Genomic DNA, 17,191 nt, shown 5'->3' on the forward strand with positions numbered 1-17,191 from the left:
ATTCTCTTTATACTGCTACCGGCGCCAATAGACGAGACACACGATGGAAAAAGGCCATAAGCACGCCGATTTAACCAATTATTTAAGAAATTGTCCGGTTTCTCCACTCAGTTGTATACGGAGCGTGAGGACGGAAACCTTGTGGTCCCTTGTACAGTATACGCGCTGAAGGGCTTTCTGGTGATTTGCATACATGTTTATATTGGCGCAAAGTACATACTAATAGTCAATGCCACCCACTAGGCCCACTGTTTGCTTTTCTAAGTTAAAGAAAACAACAAAACAAGCGCGTGTACATTCTATTGTTTATTACTTGCTATTTACAGATTGCGTGATTCCACGTAGAACAATTGCATACACCTGTCTGCTCCTTCGAGGCCTGTTCACCTGGGAATAGGATCGAAGCAACACTGAAGGCACCGGTGGATTCATCGGGACGTCACGCAATTAAAATATATATATCCGCAGAGACATAAATAGGCTGTGTGCTCGTCAAGTCAATCGTTCTTGTTGTTGATCCGCCAGTGGATGTCCTTGGTAAGCAGCGAACCGTTCTTTGCTCGCAGACATAACTCGGCAAGCCGACAGTTGCCACGTCGCGGAATATTTCACTCCTATCGCAAAAGCGGCACAAGTCGCAGTTTAGGCGCATTGTCCTCGTAACGCGTGCTGCCCTAAACCGAAACGTACGCACACACATTCACTGGCACAATTGCCCCACAGTCATTAGGAGGTCGTCACGACGTTGTCCGACTACAGTCAGTGGAGTGCCTCTACCAGCTCGGTGCGACTTAGAAGGTCCACGGTGGACGGATGAGAGCTGTAAGAGCTGGTGGCGCGCAACGCGCATGCGTGTAAGCTCACAGGCGGGTTAAGGAATGGTCCTGTTCCGCCATGCATCACCAGTTCTTCGAAACCTCGAAGTGCTCATCGAAACACTAGTGGCAGTCCTACTCCTACTGGGCCTTGACTCGCTCCACCTTCCAGTCCTCGTCGGGCGAGGATCCGTCGCACTTGACCAGGCGCGCCTTGTTGGACTTGTAGGAGCGGATGTAGAAGCTGAGGAACTGTACGAAGAAGATGAAGCACTGCGAGAGCATGAAGAGCGGCAGCGAGTAGTAGGGCACGCCCAGAGTGAACACGAGGCAGATGTTGCGCACGATCATGACGATGAACTGGGCGAGCTGGATGCGAGTGAGGTAGCGCTTCCACCACAGGTGCCTCTGCACCTGCGGTCCGAGGGCGGCGAGGAAGTAGTAGGAGTACATGAGCACGTGCACGCACGAGTTGAAGACGGTCTCGAAGCAGGCGATGGAGAAGCCGCCGTACGTGATGTAGAAGTAGGTGCAGAAGGACACGGACACGTGATGGAACACGTGCAGGCCGCTGACCTGGTTGAACTTCTTGCGCAGCACGAAGAACACGGTCTCGATGCATTCGGACAGCCGCAGCATCAGGTACCACCAGGAGACCTGCAAGGGAGCAAAGCGAACCGCGGAATTAGGCCTAACTCGAGCCTTTGTAGCCTAGTAACGTTCGCCAACGACTCTAGACTCACGGCCACGCGGTATCCAAAGCTGCGGCTCTGTGAATGGATTTGTATTGCTAAATTAGGGTTGCGCCTCATAGGAGGCGCCCTTGTCCTCATGGCCAGTTCGCCAACTTGCTTGTTTCATCTCCGCATGATATACTTGCTTTTACCAATGGCGAACGGCAGCGTACATCATCTCTTCAAGGGAAAGACGATGGTGAGCATTTCCTTTAGCAGCCGTGTTTCAGGTTGAGTCGTTCATTGTTACGTTAGATTCGCATACTACTGTTTCGCCAGCAAATGTTTTCATGACAATGGCCAATTATTCTTTGAAGGCTCGGCAACTTTCGCCTACTGCTTACTTCACGCTTGCCGAAATAGTGTTCAACGGGGAGGCGGCCCTTTATTTACCCTTCAAACAAATACCTAACGAAAGCTTTTGCATTGCCTTTTGGTGTCATAAAAATACACATGCTGTAGAACTTTTATGTGACGGCATTGTCTGCTATGCTTCCCCCCCCCCTTCTTGCTTTAATTACTCTCGGTGATTAGCACTACGAGAAAAATGACAGAAAACTAGACAGATTATGAGTGCACAGGCGCATATTCTCACCATCCCCAAACGAGTTTTAATAGTCAAGCACGCTCGCACAGCGACATGCCCTGTCCTCAAGTGTGCTGCCACAAGCATGAACATTCAGTGTATCACAGTAGGGTGACGAGTGACCCTAAAGGCCCGCTGGCAAGACTCAAAAGAAACAGTTTTGCATCGGTGCCTCACCTGCAGCAGGAGCATGGTGGTGGGCCTGGTGGACAGGTCGGGTCCCTGCAGGAAGAGGTCGTAGTGTCCCGTGACGAAGGCGTAGTAGCCGACGCGCGTCGCGATGGCCAGGTTAGCCAGCACCATGGCCGCGTTGTAGCACAGGATGGTCTTGCGCAGCTCGAACGGCTTGGCGTTCTTCATCATGCGCGGCCCCCAGATCTTGACGAAGTAGGCGTAGCACGCCAGCAGCGTGGTTACCGCCACGGGACTGCCGATGAACACCCATCCTTCCACCCGAGGATCACGGTCCGGCAGGAGCCAGCTGTACGTGTCCTTCACGTTCATCCTGCGGAGCGGAAAGACAGGAATATAGCGTCGGTACGAGGGTTTATCAACATATAAAAAGCGCTAATTTGACTGATCGTCTCAGACACAAATACCGAATGTGTGTTTTTAACCTTTGCGAGCTGTAATGGCTGTTTTGCGAGAACTGCCTTCGCGTCAGACCTGCAGAGTAATTAGCAGACGCCCCGTCGTGCGCCACTGCTCCCAATTAGCGCTCTCACAAATCTCCACAGCTGGGCACAAACCTACAAGCGCTTTTATGAGGCTTTTGGACATAATCATTATTGGGAGTCCCGGGTACGTTTTTGATAAATGCCGCATTGACATTTATTGCTATTGAGCCTGCTTAGACTGTTCGTCTCTGAATTTTCATGATATCTCAGCGCATTGTGCAATAATCTGGGTATAGCGGTAGAGATTAAAAGTAAATAAAAGCTCCAAGGGCCAAAGATCAAACGTTTTAAAAATACATCTGCATGCGGAGGTGGCACAAATATCGCCTCTGGAGCATCTCACGTCGAAACTAATGCGACAGGCGAAGTCTAACGCCAGCTTTCTGCCGCGACGACGGACGACTTCAGAGCTCGGTATCACTGAACCGCCATGGCATGCAACACCGAGTTGCACCATTCGCCGTGGAACATACCGTATTTATTCGATTATATGGAGGTCACGATTATAAGGCGAGGGTGCAGTTTGAAGGGCCAAAAAAGTCGCCACATATACATACTGAGCTTCGAATATAAGGCGGGGTATGACTTGGAGATTAGGCATTTTGGAAAAAAAACTCGCCTTATATCCGAATAAATACTGTACGTACGTGAGGTAATCGATCGGAGCAGTGTCGCAAGGCGCAATCTTGGTGAAGACGGAACGCGGAGCTGCTACCGAGTTTCACAGCATTGCTCGCGTGCAAGAAGTGCCGGCTACGTGATCACGGCAGAGTGGCCCGGTGGAAGGAGCAGGAAACGCGCAGTCCGAACAATTAATTCCCGGAATGGATGACGCCTGCACGCGTAGCAGGAAAAGTGGACTGGAACGCCGCGAGTACAAAAGAATGACGGGGATTCTCGGGCAAAATATGCAGGCTGCCGAGGCAAAGAGAGCCTGTGGGATCGCCGAAAGATAACACGTGCTTGAGAGGGCGACCCATCCGAACTCACGTGACGTACTCGTGCGCAGAGCGGATTTCGAAGGCCTCGGGATATCTGCGGGGACGATGCAAAATACACTTTTCGAAGAAGTTATCTACTTTACCCAAGATCTTGTCTTATTCGGGGCGTTGTATATCCCCATTGCAGTGCATAAATAGCCGGTCACTCCGTTTTAACAGCGGAGTTGTTGTACAAGCCGTACGTTCGGTGTTGCAGGGGAAAAAATACCAAGAAAATACGGAGCGCTCGTGAGCGCGTGCCTCGCGGACGCCATCGAATCCCCAGCTCACGCAGTGGCTTCAGCACACAAAAAAATTCAGCGCTGTCGTCTAGCGCTACCGCGCATGCAATGCTTGGCATGAGGAACACTACGATATCGATGCATATGACGATGGCTACTAATACTACAGAGCAAAGCAACGACGGAACATGTAAAAAAAAACAATTTCAACCTTGTACAAATGCGTGGTGATGTGTCCTTCAGTGCTCACGTAGAAAGAAACCCTGCAGCTTCGCTATGATTCAAGCCTTGCACGACTTGTACAAGCTTCGCCAGTTGAGCTGGTGAAGTGTGCAATGCTGAGGATGACTTTGTATCCACCACTCGCCGCGAAGAATACGACGGCCTCTTCGATTCATATGACGACGATTACTAGCACCGCAACTATGCAAATAAACAGTGATACTAAAACTTAACTATGTCTCCGGCAATGCTCACCTATAGCCATTCTGCGTCGAACAGAAGAACGCCCAAATGTTGCTCTCGAGCACAGAATGCTCGAACACAGAATGCGAGCTCAGACTGTGACAAACCTCATTGGCATTAGCTTTTGTCACATTTGAATTGTGTTTTTCAGCACCGAATAGAAAACTGTACACGTGCGCAATGATTCTCATCAAAATATCCGCGGATTTGATTCTCCGCTGTCCCTAACGCCATTATAACTACCTTAACATCCCAATACAACCGTGTGACGCCATCCGGCGGCGTGTACGGTCGCGTGGCGTTATAAATGTCGCACGTGCCTGTGCACTAAGCTGTCTTTTGAAAAGAAATTTCATCTTTCAAATCAACGGCATTTTTTCCCCGCGGCATTGCTACTGGTTTCAGAAATATTCTCATTAATGCTTCCTCCAGGATAAAAAAATATATATATTTGTAAATACCAAATGGAGAAAAGAAACAATCCACATTTGTGCTTATCTTGTGGTTATTTCCCTCCTTATTAGGAAATATCCTATTTCAGACGCATCGGACGACCACAAAAACAAGTGCACGCACATGCCAATTCCCTGAATTCCTAGCCAAGCCCCGTGGAAGATGAAACGCCGCACTGCTTACTTTTTTTTTTACGACTTCTCGTCTGTGTAATCAGATCTTAAGGTTACCACCTTTCGATATCGATTCCGCGAAGCCCGCAACGGCGCTCCCTTCCGAGGCGCAAATAATTCAGAACAAAAACAAGGCACAAGCGATGCCGATCCCACGATTGGGCCGCCGTATAACCGCGAAGCGCCCGAAGCCGATAGTTAAGAGTCGCGACGACGCTTGCGATTGTTGAAGGGGCAGGATCCCACGGGAAGGAACGGGGCAACAAGGAAAATTGCCGTGCGTCATCTCCAACCTCTGGCTTGAGAACAAACGTGATGCGTTAAGTACATGGAAAAGAACACCCAACAAAGGAGACGGCCCGCAACACGTCATCGTCCACTGTTCAGCAACACGAGGCGCATCTTTTTACGCTGTGGTATAATATCGCCCAATAAGCGGGATGCGCTGTTGCTATGACCTAAACTAAGCCGGCTGGAATGCGCATGGCAGTCTACCCGCCTTGCAGGCAGGACTCTCGCATTCGCGGAGTCGCTCTACGGTAGGTCGATGGCACGACTTTCTAGTTATCTCCATAAGAGGATAGTCAACTGTGCAGCCACTCTTTGTGGCGATTGAAAGTAATTAGTTTCTGCTTCTTCAACGCCCAAGCTGTCGTCGTGCGAACAGAAGGAGGGGTGTAGAAGCAAGAAGAGACGACATTTTGTTAGGAGTGAGTAATTAAGCTATTAGAGCCTCGCCTATGTCCGCCTGGAAAGGAGAGTGCAAGTCAGCTGACTCGAGATAAACGGTAAATATCAAGTCGGCGAAAAAAGGTTCCGAATTGCGAAAGGGGGAGGGAAGAGCGGCGAACTTCATGCGATACGAAACCCCAAAACGGGTTAAAAGTTAAAATCACGTCTCCGCTACAGCTTTTGTAAAGCCGATGCATTTCGCTTCGATGCAACTGCCTATTTAGACAGCGTCTCTCAAGCCACATTGAGGATTGCGACTGCTTCATGTTGGCGGTAGAGCGGCCCTCTTTGGCCCAGTAGCCCTTGCGCCATAAAACACAATAATCAGCATCAAATTGGCGTTCCACTACGTCCCTCGGCAGTCCTAACCCGCGTCCTTCCTTCGGACGAATTAAAAACATCTACTTACTTGCATTGTGCGTACACAGCGGCTGACGCATGGGCGTAGTATCGAAAGTAGCCTTCCGCGACATCCAGTACCGCTTCAACGAAGTACGCCCCAAAACGTTACATGAAAGATCGTCCCAAACTTACATCTTCGGCGACGTAGGGATTCCGTTCCGATCCGGTAAAGCTACTGAATATCAGTTTTATCAGTTTTCCGAGCAGCGCGCGTATATCACCACCTTTTGAGAAAACTTTGCGAAACCGACGAGTCCCCAGCAATCCACCGACGCGCAGAGGAAGCGCGGACAAGATGGCGCCCGCGCGGGCAAGTTGCAAGCTCTGAGACTATACCAGCGTCCGTTCGCGTGACTACGAGAAACAGAAAGGGAAGTATCGGGGGCAGCCCACACCGGTATCCTTTCTCTTGCAGACACGAAGCCATTCGTGTCACGGTACGCAAACCGGTGCAAGGAGTCTGTGATCGTATCGGCTCGCCTTGAAGAGATGCCTTGTCTCGGAGCAGCAGCGTCCAAGTGACCCGAGTCCTTGGGTTAGACGGCGTCACGGTCGCGTGCTGCTCGTTCGCCGCTGCACTCCTCTATGAAGTTGTTTATTTGCATCCTTATCAGCCCGGATTAATCGCTTCCCACATCTGCATTGGCGGAACCCGTAATTTCATGCAACTAGCGTGGTTCGTGCACCTTCGACGCTGAACCCCTCACGGTGTCTGCCTTATCTGCCTGTCTCGTTTCCACTCCTTCTCTAACGCCCCATATTTCTTTTGATTTGGTCGCCTTTTGCGATCCACTTTCATTACCGCGAGAAACAAAAAACAGCGGGCCGGATTTGCTGGTTGAGCTATCATATTCGGCCAAAGGAGCGATACATTTATGCCGTCCTTGGCACCACGTCAATGAATCACGCCACTGCGGCGTAACTACAAAAGTACGAATGAAAGAAACAATCAGAGGTTTCACGGGTGATCGGGTGTTTTCGGATATTATCGCGTCAGGAAGAAAACATCCAACCTCACGAGAGAGAGAAAAAAGAAACCTCCCCCAGTTCGAACGCAAATGCGGTCAATGTCGAAGGGTTTCGCTTACGCCGGCATTCCAGACGTCGCGTTCTCCGCAGCACTGACCCGGACTCCAGGGAACTTTGTGGCTGCACCAATGGGCTTTGCGCGGAAGTTTTCGGAAAAATCGGAGCGTTCCAAGTTAGAGTAGCGTCGTAAGCGCTCTCCCTCTCTGTTTCACCAGCCACGCGGGCTCACGGTCCGGGTGTGGAACTCCGAAGAGGATGATTCCCTACGACTACTCCGCAAACATTGCCGCACTTTTTTCTCGAAGTACTGGATCAGACGCACAGCGCACGCCGCCGCATAGCCTTGAGAAGCACTCACACGTACACGGACACAGACAAGTGCAGGCGACCGAATGAAATCTTCCTTACTGTGTTCGCCATGCGTCCAGGGATCGCATCCTTCCTTCCGCCTTGCCAAACCAACCGGCTCGGTGTCAGCTGACCACAGAGGGAGGACAAGTGTTGTATACTGGACCGACCTCGAGCGCTATCCGTTTTTTAAAGCTGTACGAGAAGAGAGAAAAGTTCCGCGACTCGACGCAGGCGCTCTGAGGGTGTTAGGGTGTGGGGTGTTGGCAGAAAGAAAGAAGTTTCGCGGGCAGGCTTTCAAGGTGCTACATGACGTGGGGCCTGCCATTGTTTGAGCGGCTAAAACAATGAGATTCCTCCCGCCGCTAAATGGTGGTGCGTATTTGCGGACGCAACGTCGGGTGCTCACGTCCCACTGGTCGTCGGCGTCGCTGTGCCCGCTCATTATCGCGAACAAAAGAATAAGAAAAGAAAATACGAAATCGTGGAAACGAGATCACCCAAGGCCGGCTCTGCGGTAGCGTCACAAAGGGGGCGTTGACGAAATGAGTTGCGTATGCGAGCTTGATTCCGCATGCGTGAACTAGGGGCTGTGGAGTCACCTTAATACTGTGTACGTTGACCTCTCACTGCACCCAAGCTTGTTAGCATACGCGTGCGTAATGGAAGAGTTTGCCGGAATCGTAATACGCGTAGACGGGAAAATGCGCAAAGATAGACGACCTCAAGGCGGACCATGAAAAAAAAAAAAAAAAAAAAAAAAAAAGAACGGCAGAGCGCCAACCCCATCCATCCCTCCACCTAAAAGAATCTTCCTTGAATCAAGTGGTACTCCAGAGGGGCACTAATAGAAGTGTTGTTCAAGATATGCCCCGTTATATGGGAAACAGCGAATGTATGCAGCCGCACATTTATTTGACATTTGCTGCTGTTAGGTGCCTAGTCTCTCTTTATCCATTGTTCCGTCTTCTGTGTAACTGAAAAGCAGATCCTTGGAATATTGTCATCGTACTGGAGTTTAATTCTGCAGTGAAGTGGGCCCGCGTTAAGCTGGAGGGGGTCGAAAACTACGCAACGTACGCCTTTGTTGATTGATTGTAGGGTTTAACGCGCCGACACAACGCAGGCGATGAGGCGCGCAGTAGAGGAGGGCTCCGGATTAATTTTTACCACCTGTGGATCTTTACCGTGCGCCGAAATCCCGTACACACGGGATTTTTGCTTTTCGCCTGCATCAGAAAAGCAGCCACCGCGGCCGGGAATCGAACCCGCGACCTCGTGCTCAGCAACACAACGCCTTAGCCACTGAGCCACCATGGCGGACGCGGACGCCTTTGTGCTTTTGTTCAAGTGCAGTAAGTTTGTGACTGTCGCTTAGGAAGCTGACGTCACTGTGTTTTAAGCTAATTAATGCCTGAAGCGCGACAGTCTTCGCTAGGATTCCAGTGCACTAGCTACACCATTTACCGGGTAAACTTAGAGAGCGCACGATATGAAGCGAACGCACCTGAACGTATCTAATGGGTATACACCTGTTTCTTTTTTGACAGCCCTAGATCATCAAGTTAAGTCAGTTAGCACACAGCAGGCGTTACTCCCATCCAACTTCTTTCGGGGGTTCTGTACATCCGCGTGGTTCTGCAATGACGCTTATTTGGATTTGTGTCGTCTAGAAACTGTACCTGACGAGGAACAAGAACTAGCGGGACATCCTGTCGTGTTTGGGGCACAGTGTTCAGTCTGAGCTGTTACAAGTCTTAGTGGCTGGCTTTCGGCGCACATTCACTCTTTTCTTGGCTCAGCGCAATATGGAAAGCAGTTGCAGCTTGAGTTGTGTTCGTTTCGTTAAATTAATTGATTCGAAAGAGCCGTACGGGGGCCAGGGGAAACGCGCATATCCACGAAAGGCTTTCTTAGCTTGTAAGGCAGAGTTAAAGCTTGTAAAATTAGATCCGCATCAGAACAGAACCAATGCCTGCAGCAGAAAAGAAATGGATGCTTATCACTTCATCTTATGTCAGTATGCTAAAAAATTTAATTTCGTTCAAGGACAGTTAATTCAGCAAGTGCCGTCGAATATTAACAGAACAGACGAGCGGCCTGCGACAAAAATACCTGGGGTCATGAACACTGCACGAGCGGTGTGGGTAGGTCGTGCAGAAAAATATTTTTTCTGTGAATGTTCTGCCCATGCACAAAAGTTCTTGGTGATGCCGCTAGGTTGCTCTGGTGGTACTGGAAGCTTAGCTGAGCAGCCTAGACAGGTAGAGTTAGGGTGGGAATCTGACCCCTTTAGGGTGCGCAGCCGGTTTTGGGCGATGTTTGTGTCGCACTCCATATGTTTTACTCCAACTGTCACTATGTCAGTATGTATGTGTGCATATTTGCCCTATTTAAATATAAATAACTAGTTATCAGCAAAATTCAGTTGAATTTTGACGGAATGCGTATGCGAAATATTGTTCGTCTGCATTGAGCCGTGTATACGCTACCTGTTCGAGTTTGTATGTTTGTTTTAGCTTTTTTATCCTTTCTTTAGCAGACATAATAAAGAAATCAGTTCGGTAGAAATCAGTCTCGTTCAGACCCGATACCAGTTGGCATGTCTTCTAGGCGCGCACCAATCAGCCTGCTTACGCCCAGTAGTTTTCCCATAAGTCTTAGGAAATTTGTCCCTAAATAAGAAATTATTGCTTTTCATGTTTAACATTTCGAACTTTCTCCTACTCTAATCGACGATAATAAGTACTATTTGATATCCCTAGAAGCTAGACAAGTTGCCTTTATACTGATACAGTATCAATGCCTACGGTACAAATTGGTTAGCAGAATAGGCCCCCACTGACGTTATCCAAAACGGCCTGGGCAGCCCGAGGGGGTTGGCCCAGGGAGTCGGCGAAATGGCACATGTCGAGAATGTCCATTACGATCAATCAATTGAATAAATCGGATCAACGCGACCCAACGTTCACGCTCCAAGGGCTGGCGGTGGCGCGACAGGAAAGCTATAAAGCTTCTTGAGGCAGGTGATGAAACAGAGCGACGAGCGTCGGCCCAGCCTTGAGCCTACGGCGGCCCGCCTACGCTTAGAAGGCAGCGCTAATGTACGAACTCAGCCGCACCATTCATAATTAGTACTGAGCGCTAATGTTGACTTCCTGGTGACAGCAAGCCTTTGCTCAAAGATGCAAAAAATGAACGAAATGCAAACGAATGAGCTATTCCTCTAACGGCTCATCTATGCACCGTCCACTCGTACGTGAGGAAGCAGGAAAGAAAAAAGGATGCTGGAGTAACAGCTTTCCACGTGCTTTAAATTAATATTGATACAAGGAACTCTCATTGGGCGTGTACCTTATCGCCTGAGGGATAGTACGAGGAATGAATTAGGAACGTGCCGCTCGCCGTTAAATCCGTGGGAAACACCCCGCGTTGAACGAAGATTAACCAACAGCGAAAGAAAAAAAGAAGCAATTAATATCGATGCCTGTACTTACTGCGGAAAGTTATATTTCGCCAGCACAGATGACTCGCAACCGTCTGGTCTGTTCTCTTAAAAAAGAAAACAGTGTAATATGACCTGGAGGCAATGTTCGGGAAAGAACGTAATTTGTCCTGGAAGGCAGGCTATCCAACAATCGCTAGTGGGCGGGCAGGCTTGCGTCAAAGCTGACTTTGCCATGAAGCAATGTACCCAGCAGAGATACGCGATCAGCAGTTGATTCAAGAGTTGATCTTCGCCAAACGGCAATAAAAACCGGAGCGGTGGCTTTCAAGAAAGCCACAGAGAAAAAGAAGTTTTCCTTCAGAATATAACTTAACCGCTCAAAATATTTAGCGCTGATCCATGTTGTTTTTTTTCTGTTTTCTCTGGAGTTAAATACTTGATTTTCGTTTGGTGCATATCTCGAGAAAAAAAAAACATTATAGCAACCTAATCACCTCCCCGCCACAGTCCGATGGCTAACCAAACATTTCAGTACTCGTCTTGATTTCTCATCCTTGCCTTCATCGTAAGCACGGCGGACACATAAGCTGGAGCTGAAAGAAGTTGGCAAAAAAAAACGAAAACGGAACTGCAGAGACAACGCGCGTGTCCACGTGGCAAAACGCCGTCGGTTTAACGCTGACCCTACCTGTCGTCAGGAGCAACTTGGATCCCGCCGACGCTGACGCGACGGCAATGACGTCAACTCGGCAGGGGCAGCAGCAACAACACTACAGCACCGGCCACCGGAGGAAGAGATCAGCGCGAACGGCGGATTACTCAAATGCCGCCGGACCAGCGACGACGATCTCCAAAACCGCTTCTGTAACGGACGTGTTCCTGGTCCGTCGGAGTTTCCCGACTGCCCATCGGACACTCGCCCCCAAAGCAGCGAGAGTGAATCTGGAACGACGCTCGCCTGCCGAGTGGTCGCTTTCGCATTTAGAAATCTCCTGCACCCCCCCCCCCCTCTCCCCCTCCTCTACGTTTCGCTGGCAGTGGCTTCGAGGGGAACTGCCGCAGACCCTCATAATAGGGCATGAACTAGGAAGAGGCTGCGGCGAGGAAGTAGGCCTTTCGGCGGGACGACTCAGCGTCGCGCGAAGCTGGCTTCGGAGGGAGAGGGGTGGGCAGAGAGACTTCCTCTTCGAAAGAAGAGGGTGCTGTCGTGCGCGTGCGCTTGTGTATACATATAGGCTGTACGCAAGCAGTCGGGGCGGCGTTCGGAAACCCGTTGTGCTTTCGGTGAACGTGGAAGGAGAACGAATGGAGGCGGGGGAGATTCGGAACTTTCCGATGGCGTCGGTAATCCCAGCCGTACACTTCCTCCATTCTTTATCTTCACTGTGCTCGCGATATACCAGAGCTTCTTGTAAGAGTCACGCAACCGAAACAGTCCGGATATAGAATCTGACGAACGTCGATAAAGTCCCGTGTGGTACCTTTTCGCCTTCTCGTCCAGTATGGTATATTTTACCGGCACTATGTATACCCATTGCTAACTTACATATATAATAGGTAAATAGAAATGTATATGCGTACATACATCGAAGTAATATATATATATATATATATATATATATATATATATATATATATATATATATATATATATACACATACACGTTGGTACAAACACGTATATCAGAAAATAAAGTCGGTGATTTTATTGTTACGCAGTTCGGCATGCTCTTACAGTCTCAATGACGAACTGTCGAAAGAAAGTTTGTTATTTGAGACTGTACAGGGTAGTCAAACTACAATAGCAAGAAAATCAAGGTAACGTTGCGATCACCGACTTTTGCTTATTCCATAAAAGCCCGAATGTCTTTGAATACCGAAAGGCGGTACACCGTACATGCTGCCGTTCGCTACAAGCTACGCTGGCAACGATTTGGCTCCAGTACGATCAGATTGAATGGAGCGTACATCAGATGTTCACTAGGACAGCTGCACTCGGGCGTTTTTACCTTCGTTGAGCGCGCAGTGAAGCCTTATCTCAACCGGCGATCGCTTCCCTAATCTGCTCCGGCCGCTCACAAAGTTCGGGCACCGGGAAGGCTCCGATGAATGGCCTCGGGCAGCGGCCTTCCACATCTTCGTGCCATGGCCAGTATTACCGCATCGACTGCACAATCAGCCTTCATAATTATGTAATTTGTGCCGGCGCTCACAAAGCTAGGTTTCGGTTCGCGGGATCAGCTCCTTCGTACCCATAGCCCCAACCTCCTTATCTCTCCCGCTGGCGTCCTTCGACGCGCACGGAACGCTTCACACCCACATCTTTGCCTACCAACTTTAGCCTCATGGATATCTCATGACCGATGAGAGGTCCGGGGAAGGTTACTCGGTTAGCGGCGAAAGCTGACAAAAAAAAGCGACGTTTTCGTACTCAAGGTGCCTCGAAAGGTCAAATTCCTTAACGGCCGTGTTCTCCTTCCGAATTCATCAGCATTGAGTTAAAGCAGAGTCCTTCAATCTGGTTAAAGGCTTCATCTAGGGATCACCGAGATCGAAAAGAAGGCTGCTCGTGGCCCGGCATTGAAGTTGGGCGTGCAAGGCCACTGCCCTCAGCCATCGCCGGAATCCCACCGAGGCCGGCTCCTCAGCGCTTTCGAATTGCGCGCTATCGAAATGAGCGCACACGGGAAAGCCGTCCGGCGAAGTTGTGCCACGGTCACCGCTCCGACCAGTGCGACAGGTTGGTTGGTTGTTGCCCGGCGTGCTGCAACGGGAAGGGGCGAACGAAAGGGACTACGGCGAAGAATAAAAACCCGCCCAGGCCTTCGTCTTCACGTACAACGCCGCGTCTTATTTTGGGAAGAGCGTGCATGGCGGATGCCGAAAAGAAAGTGGGCCAGTTCGGAGGTCTGACGCCGCGCGATTATACCGGCACCGTGCTCCGGCGCCCTCTCGGAATTGGCATGGGCGCGCGCGCACGCTATAGGAAATGAATGGGAACCTCTCGACACAGTCCACTGGCCGCCGCCTCCGCAGGAGCGCTGACGGAAGTGTGCCTCGGAGTATAGGCGGCGAAGGCTCCGCGGTGGGCTCTCTTGGATGCGAGGAAACGTACGGTAGCGTTGTACATGTACGATAAAGGCCGATAAGAATAGAGGTCTAACTTAAGATCAGTCCTGCTTCTGCTGTCTTTCTTTTTCCTTTCTTCAGTTAATCCATCCCCCGACCATACTCTTTCCTTTCTCTTCCATTGATGTTCGCCAGCTTCCGCAAATTGACCCAAAACTAATGGATTAAAATGACACAAACGACGTTCAGTGCGGCTGTCCCAATACTATCCGCGTAGAAGCGACGAACAGAAGTACGGCGGAGCAGGATACTGCGCCGAGGAAATAGTAAATTTAAGCGAAAAGATCCGGAAGTGTTATTGCGTGAGTCGGCTTAGGTTAGTTTCCGGAAGGGAACCACCGGAAGCTAAAAACAGCCTCGACAACTCCCCTTCCTCGACGCGGTCTTACGTAATCACTGATCAACTGATAAGTCGTAACATTTGGTCCGTGTAAGTATTGGTGACCGCAATATGGAGGAAAGCAAGGTCCACCGTTACGGTAATTTTTTTCCTTTACCGATATACCGTGGGCGACATGTTCCGCTTTCGAGCCGTACGGTGAGCGAAGCGTATTAAGCGAACGCAAACCTTTCATCACCGTTCATTTAGTCCGCCAGGCGGTTTCGAGCGTTCAGTTTCAATGTTGTGGAACGCAAACCAAATACAAAAAAAAGGGAAGCCGTGAAACCGTATCCGTTCCGTCCTCACCGAGCGGGATCGTGCTGGGCTTGCGTAACGAATGCGTGTTTCACGTGACGTACTGAAACACCGCAGAGTGTTCGTGAACCCTTGTGTTATCGTTCTCTTCTTTCTCTCTCTCTTCCTCTAGCTATCTCCATTTCTTCTGCCCTTCTTCCTCACTTGCTTTCTTTCTTTGTCTTTGCTTCATTTTTCTTATTTTAAGTCGCGCTATCCACATTGTTAGAACACTAAACATTTGTGTGAAAAAGGAATCGAGCTAAGCGTCAGAGCACACGAGCTGCTGCACCGTGCTTACTGGCGTGTTTTACAAGTATTGGAGGTGCGCAGAAAAGAAAAAAATAAATAATTTATTACTTCGCAGCTTATTCGGAAGCACCACTCCATACGATTCTACCCGTGATAACGGCTTGTTTTGTGAAGAAGCGGCCATAAATCGCGCTACGCGAAACTGACGCACTCATTTTGTTTCCTCCGTTCAATGCACCCGTCGCTTCGTGAATTCTGAATTTCAGATTGTACTGCTTCATTAGTTGATGCGGCGTGATAACGCGAGATGAATTTAAAATAATTTTGTTTCGCAAGCTGGGGCAAAGGAAGCCACGATTTAAAGCGTACAGTGAAAATAGCTTGGGCAGACAACGTCATGCGTTCGTACACCACCACAAACAACAAAATACGGTTGCGACAGACTGCTTTTGTATTCTGTGCGGCAACGTACGTTTTCTTCAATCAGTTTTCTTTCGGGAACACTTTTCCAATGCTTCTGTAGTTTCAAGTTGAAGTTCGCGTTAACGTTGATGGTAACTTTACCTCGGTTGACGAGTCGCAACACAGTGAAACCACTACGGAGTCTCGTTGGCGTCGTTGCACATTTTACCGCATCCCCCACTGTTTCACACGCAGAGCGGCAATGACAGCAATCCCAAGGCTTCCTACTAACCAGGGTATTTGGGCGGCATTTGCCCCGAAACTCGGCCGTCTTTGTAGGATATTTCAACGCTGCAGTGGTTGTTGGAGCAGATTAAACATTCTTGGTTGTCAAAAATAAAACTACGATGCTCAAGCTCACAAAAAACGTCGACACGAATCACGTGTTTACCACTTGTTACAAGTACTAAGATTAGTGAAACTTTGGCAAGTGCTGCCAGTTTTTTTTTTTTTTAACGATTTGCAGCCTCAACCCAAACTGTTTGCTCAATGGCTAATGCATTGTGCTCCGGAGCCAGTGGACGCGGGTTCAATCCGTTTTTCCGGTGGAGCGAAAAATGGGAAGGTCGGTGCGTCGAGATTGCGACCAGAGTTAAAGACCCCTCCGTGATATTAATTAATCCGTATCCCTTCTTTACGATGCTCGTTGTAGTCCACGTCTATATTCGGCGCGAAAAATACCAAAATTTGAATTTGATTCGCAGCCAGCACTGCGATCACACTATGCCTTTCAAACGACCGGCTCGCCATGAAGATAAGTTGGCTCAGTTTGTTGGAAGTCGCGCACCGGTGATAAAGGCCAAATGTATTTTTCTGATTTTTTTAGGCGACACCAAGTGATTTTTTTTTCCAAAATGAAAAAGGGGAGAACGAACTACTCACGTCTGCAGAGTCATCCTCGCTGTTTGCCGCGTGTTCGGGACCAAGTCCAGATAGTCAGTTGTTCGGGTAAATTCCGAAGCGGACGCTTCCTCGGCGACCGATGGAACTCGCTCCAAGATCTACAGTGATGCTTCGACTGAGCGGTGTTTGAAAACGAGCACCGCATATATATAAAATGTGTGGCAAGAGGGGACGTCCTCCGTGACGAAAGCGAACGTAGCGTGTCCAGTGTGACGACGCTGCCGACGTCACGGAATTCGAATGACCAGAAGAATCGACGCACATGGAATCGAAGGGTGTAGGCTTGCCAAACCCTTGCGCCAGGCAGGAATAAAAGAACAAAATGATACAAAAGCGAGGCAGTCCGATGGGGAGAGAAAGCAATCGGACGGCCTTCAAGAGAGCCGGTTTGGCTTCTGTGTAGAGCTGCCGACAGCCTGTGTTCAATCCCCCCCCCCCTCTACCTCTCCCCCCGATGAACTTGTCCGTGTTATTTTCGTTTCCTTCCAGGATTGCCGGTGAATTCCAGTTTCGAGAATTGGCGCCCAATAGCGACCGCTGCCTATCACGGGTGGAGAAGGCGGGTCGAGGGCTGACAGGGCACGCAAAGCTACAGACGGATGGGCCACGGCTATTTTTAATTCACCGTCTGAGTATGCGGGCCGCCGGGCGTTAACCGTGTACCGCTAGACAAGATCGTATCGCT

At 49.6% G+C, this 17,191-nt stretch overlaps 1 protein-coding gene across 6 annotated transcripts; it reads right to left on the reverse strand.

The window, feature by feature from the left end:
• Nucleotides 1-291: 291 nt before the first annotated feature.
• On the reverse strand, nt 292-16,645 carry LOC144174959 (very long chain fatty acid elongase 7-like). 6 transcript variants are annotated; one of them, XM_077703942.1, is made up of 3 exons: nt 16,486-16,645; nt 2,313-2,640; nt 292-1,472 (listed from the first exon to the last, which is right to left on the reverse strand). In XM_077703942.1, the coding sequence occupies exons 1-3, from the start codon at nt 16,497-16,499 to the stop codon at nt 957-959; spliced, it is 858 nt and encodes a 285-aa protein (XP_077560068.1). In that variant the 5' UTR covers nt 16,500-16,645; the 3' UTR covers nt 292-956. The 6 variants fall into 6 exon arrangements, with proteins under 6 accessions (XP_077560068.1, XP_077560072.1, XP_077560067.1 ...); XM_077703946.1 differs by lacking the exon at nt 16,486-16,645 and adding an exon at nt 11,773-11,985; XM_077703941.1 differs by lacking the exon at nt 16,486-16,645 and adding an exon at nt 7,697-7,850.
• Between the last annotated feature and the right edge of the window lie 546 nt (nt 16,646-17,191).

This window comes from Haemaphysalis longicornis, unplaced genomic scaffold, assembly GCF_048455015.1.
Source record: "Haemaphysalis longicornis isolate Haplotype H1 unplaced genomic scaffold, Haemaphysalis longicornis Haplotype H1 scaffold_3, whole genome shotgun sequence".
NCBI lineage: Eukaryota > Metazoa > Arthropoda > Arachnida > Ixodida > Ixodidae > Haemaphysalis > Haemaphysalis longicornis.

Bases quoted from the DNA above. Each gene is read 5' to 3' on its own strand.
- LOC144174959 (XM_077703941.1), bottom strand. From the start codon at position 7,725: ATGCGATCCCTGGACGCATGGCGAACACA. The intron at 2,641-7,696 runs GTAAGGAAGATT...TCCGCTCCGCAG, and splicing joins CTGGACGCATGGCGAACACA to GATGAACGTGAAGGACACGT. The intron at 1,473-2,312 runs GTGAGGCACCGA...GCTCCCTTGCAG, and splicing joins CCACCATGCTCCTGCTGCAG to GTCTCCTGGTGGTACCTGAT.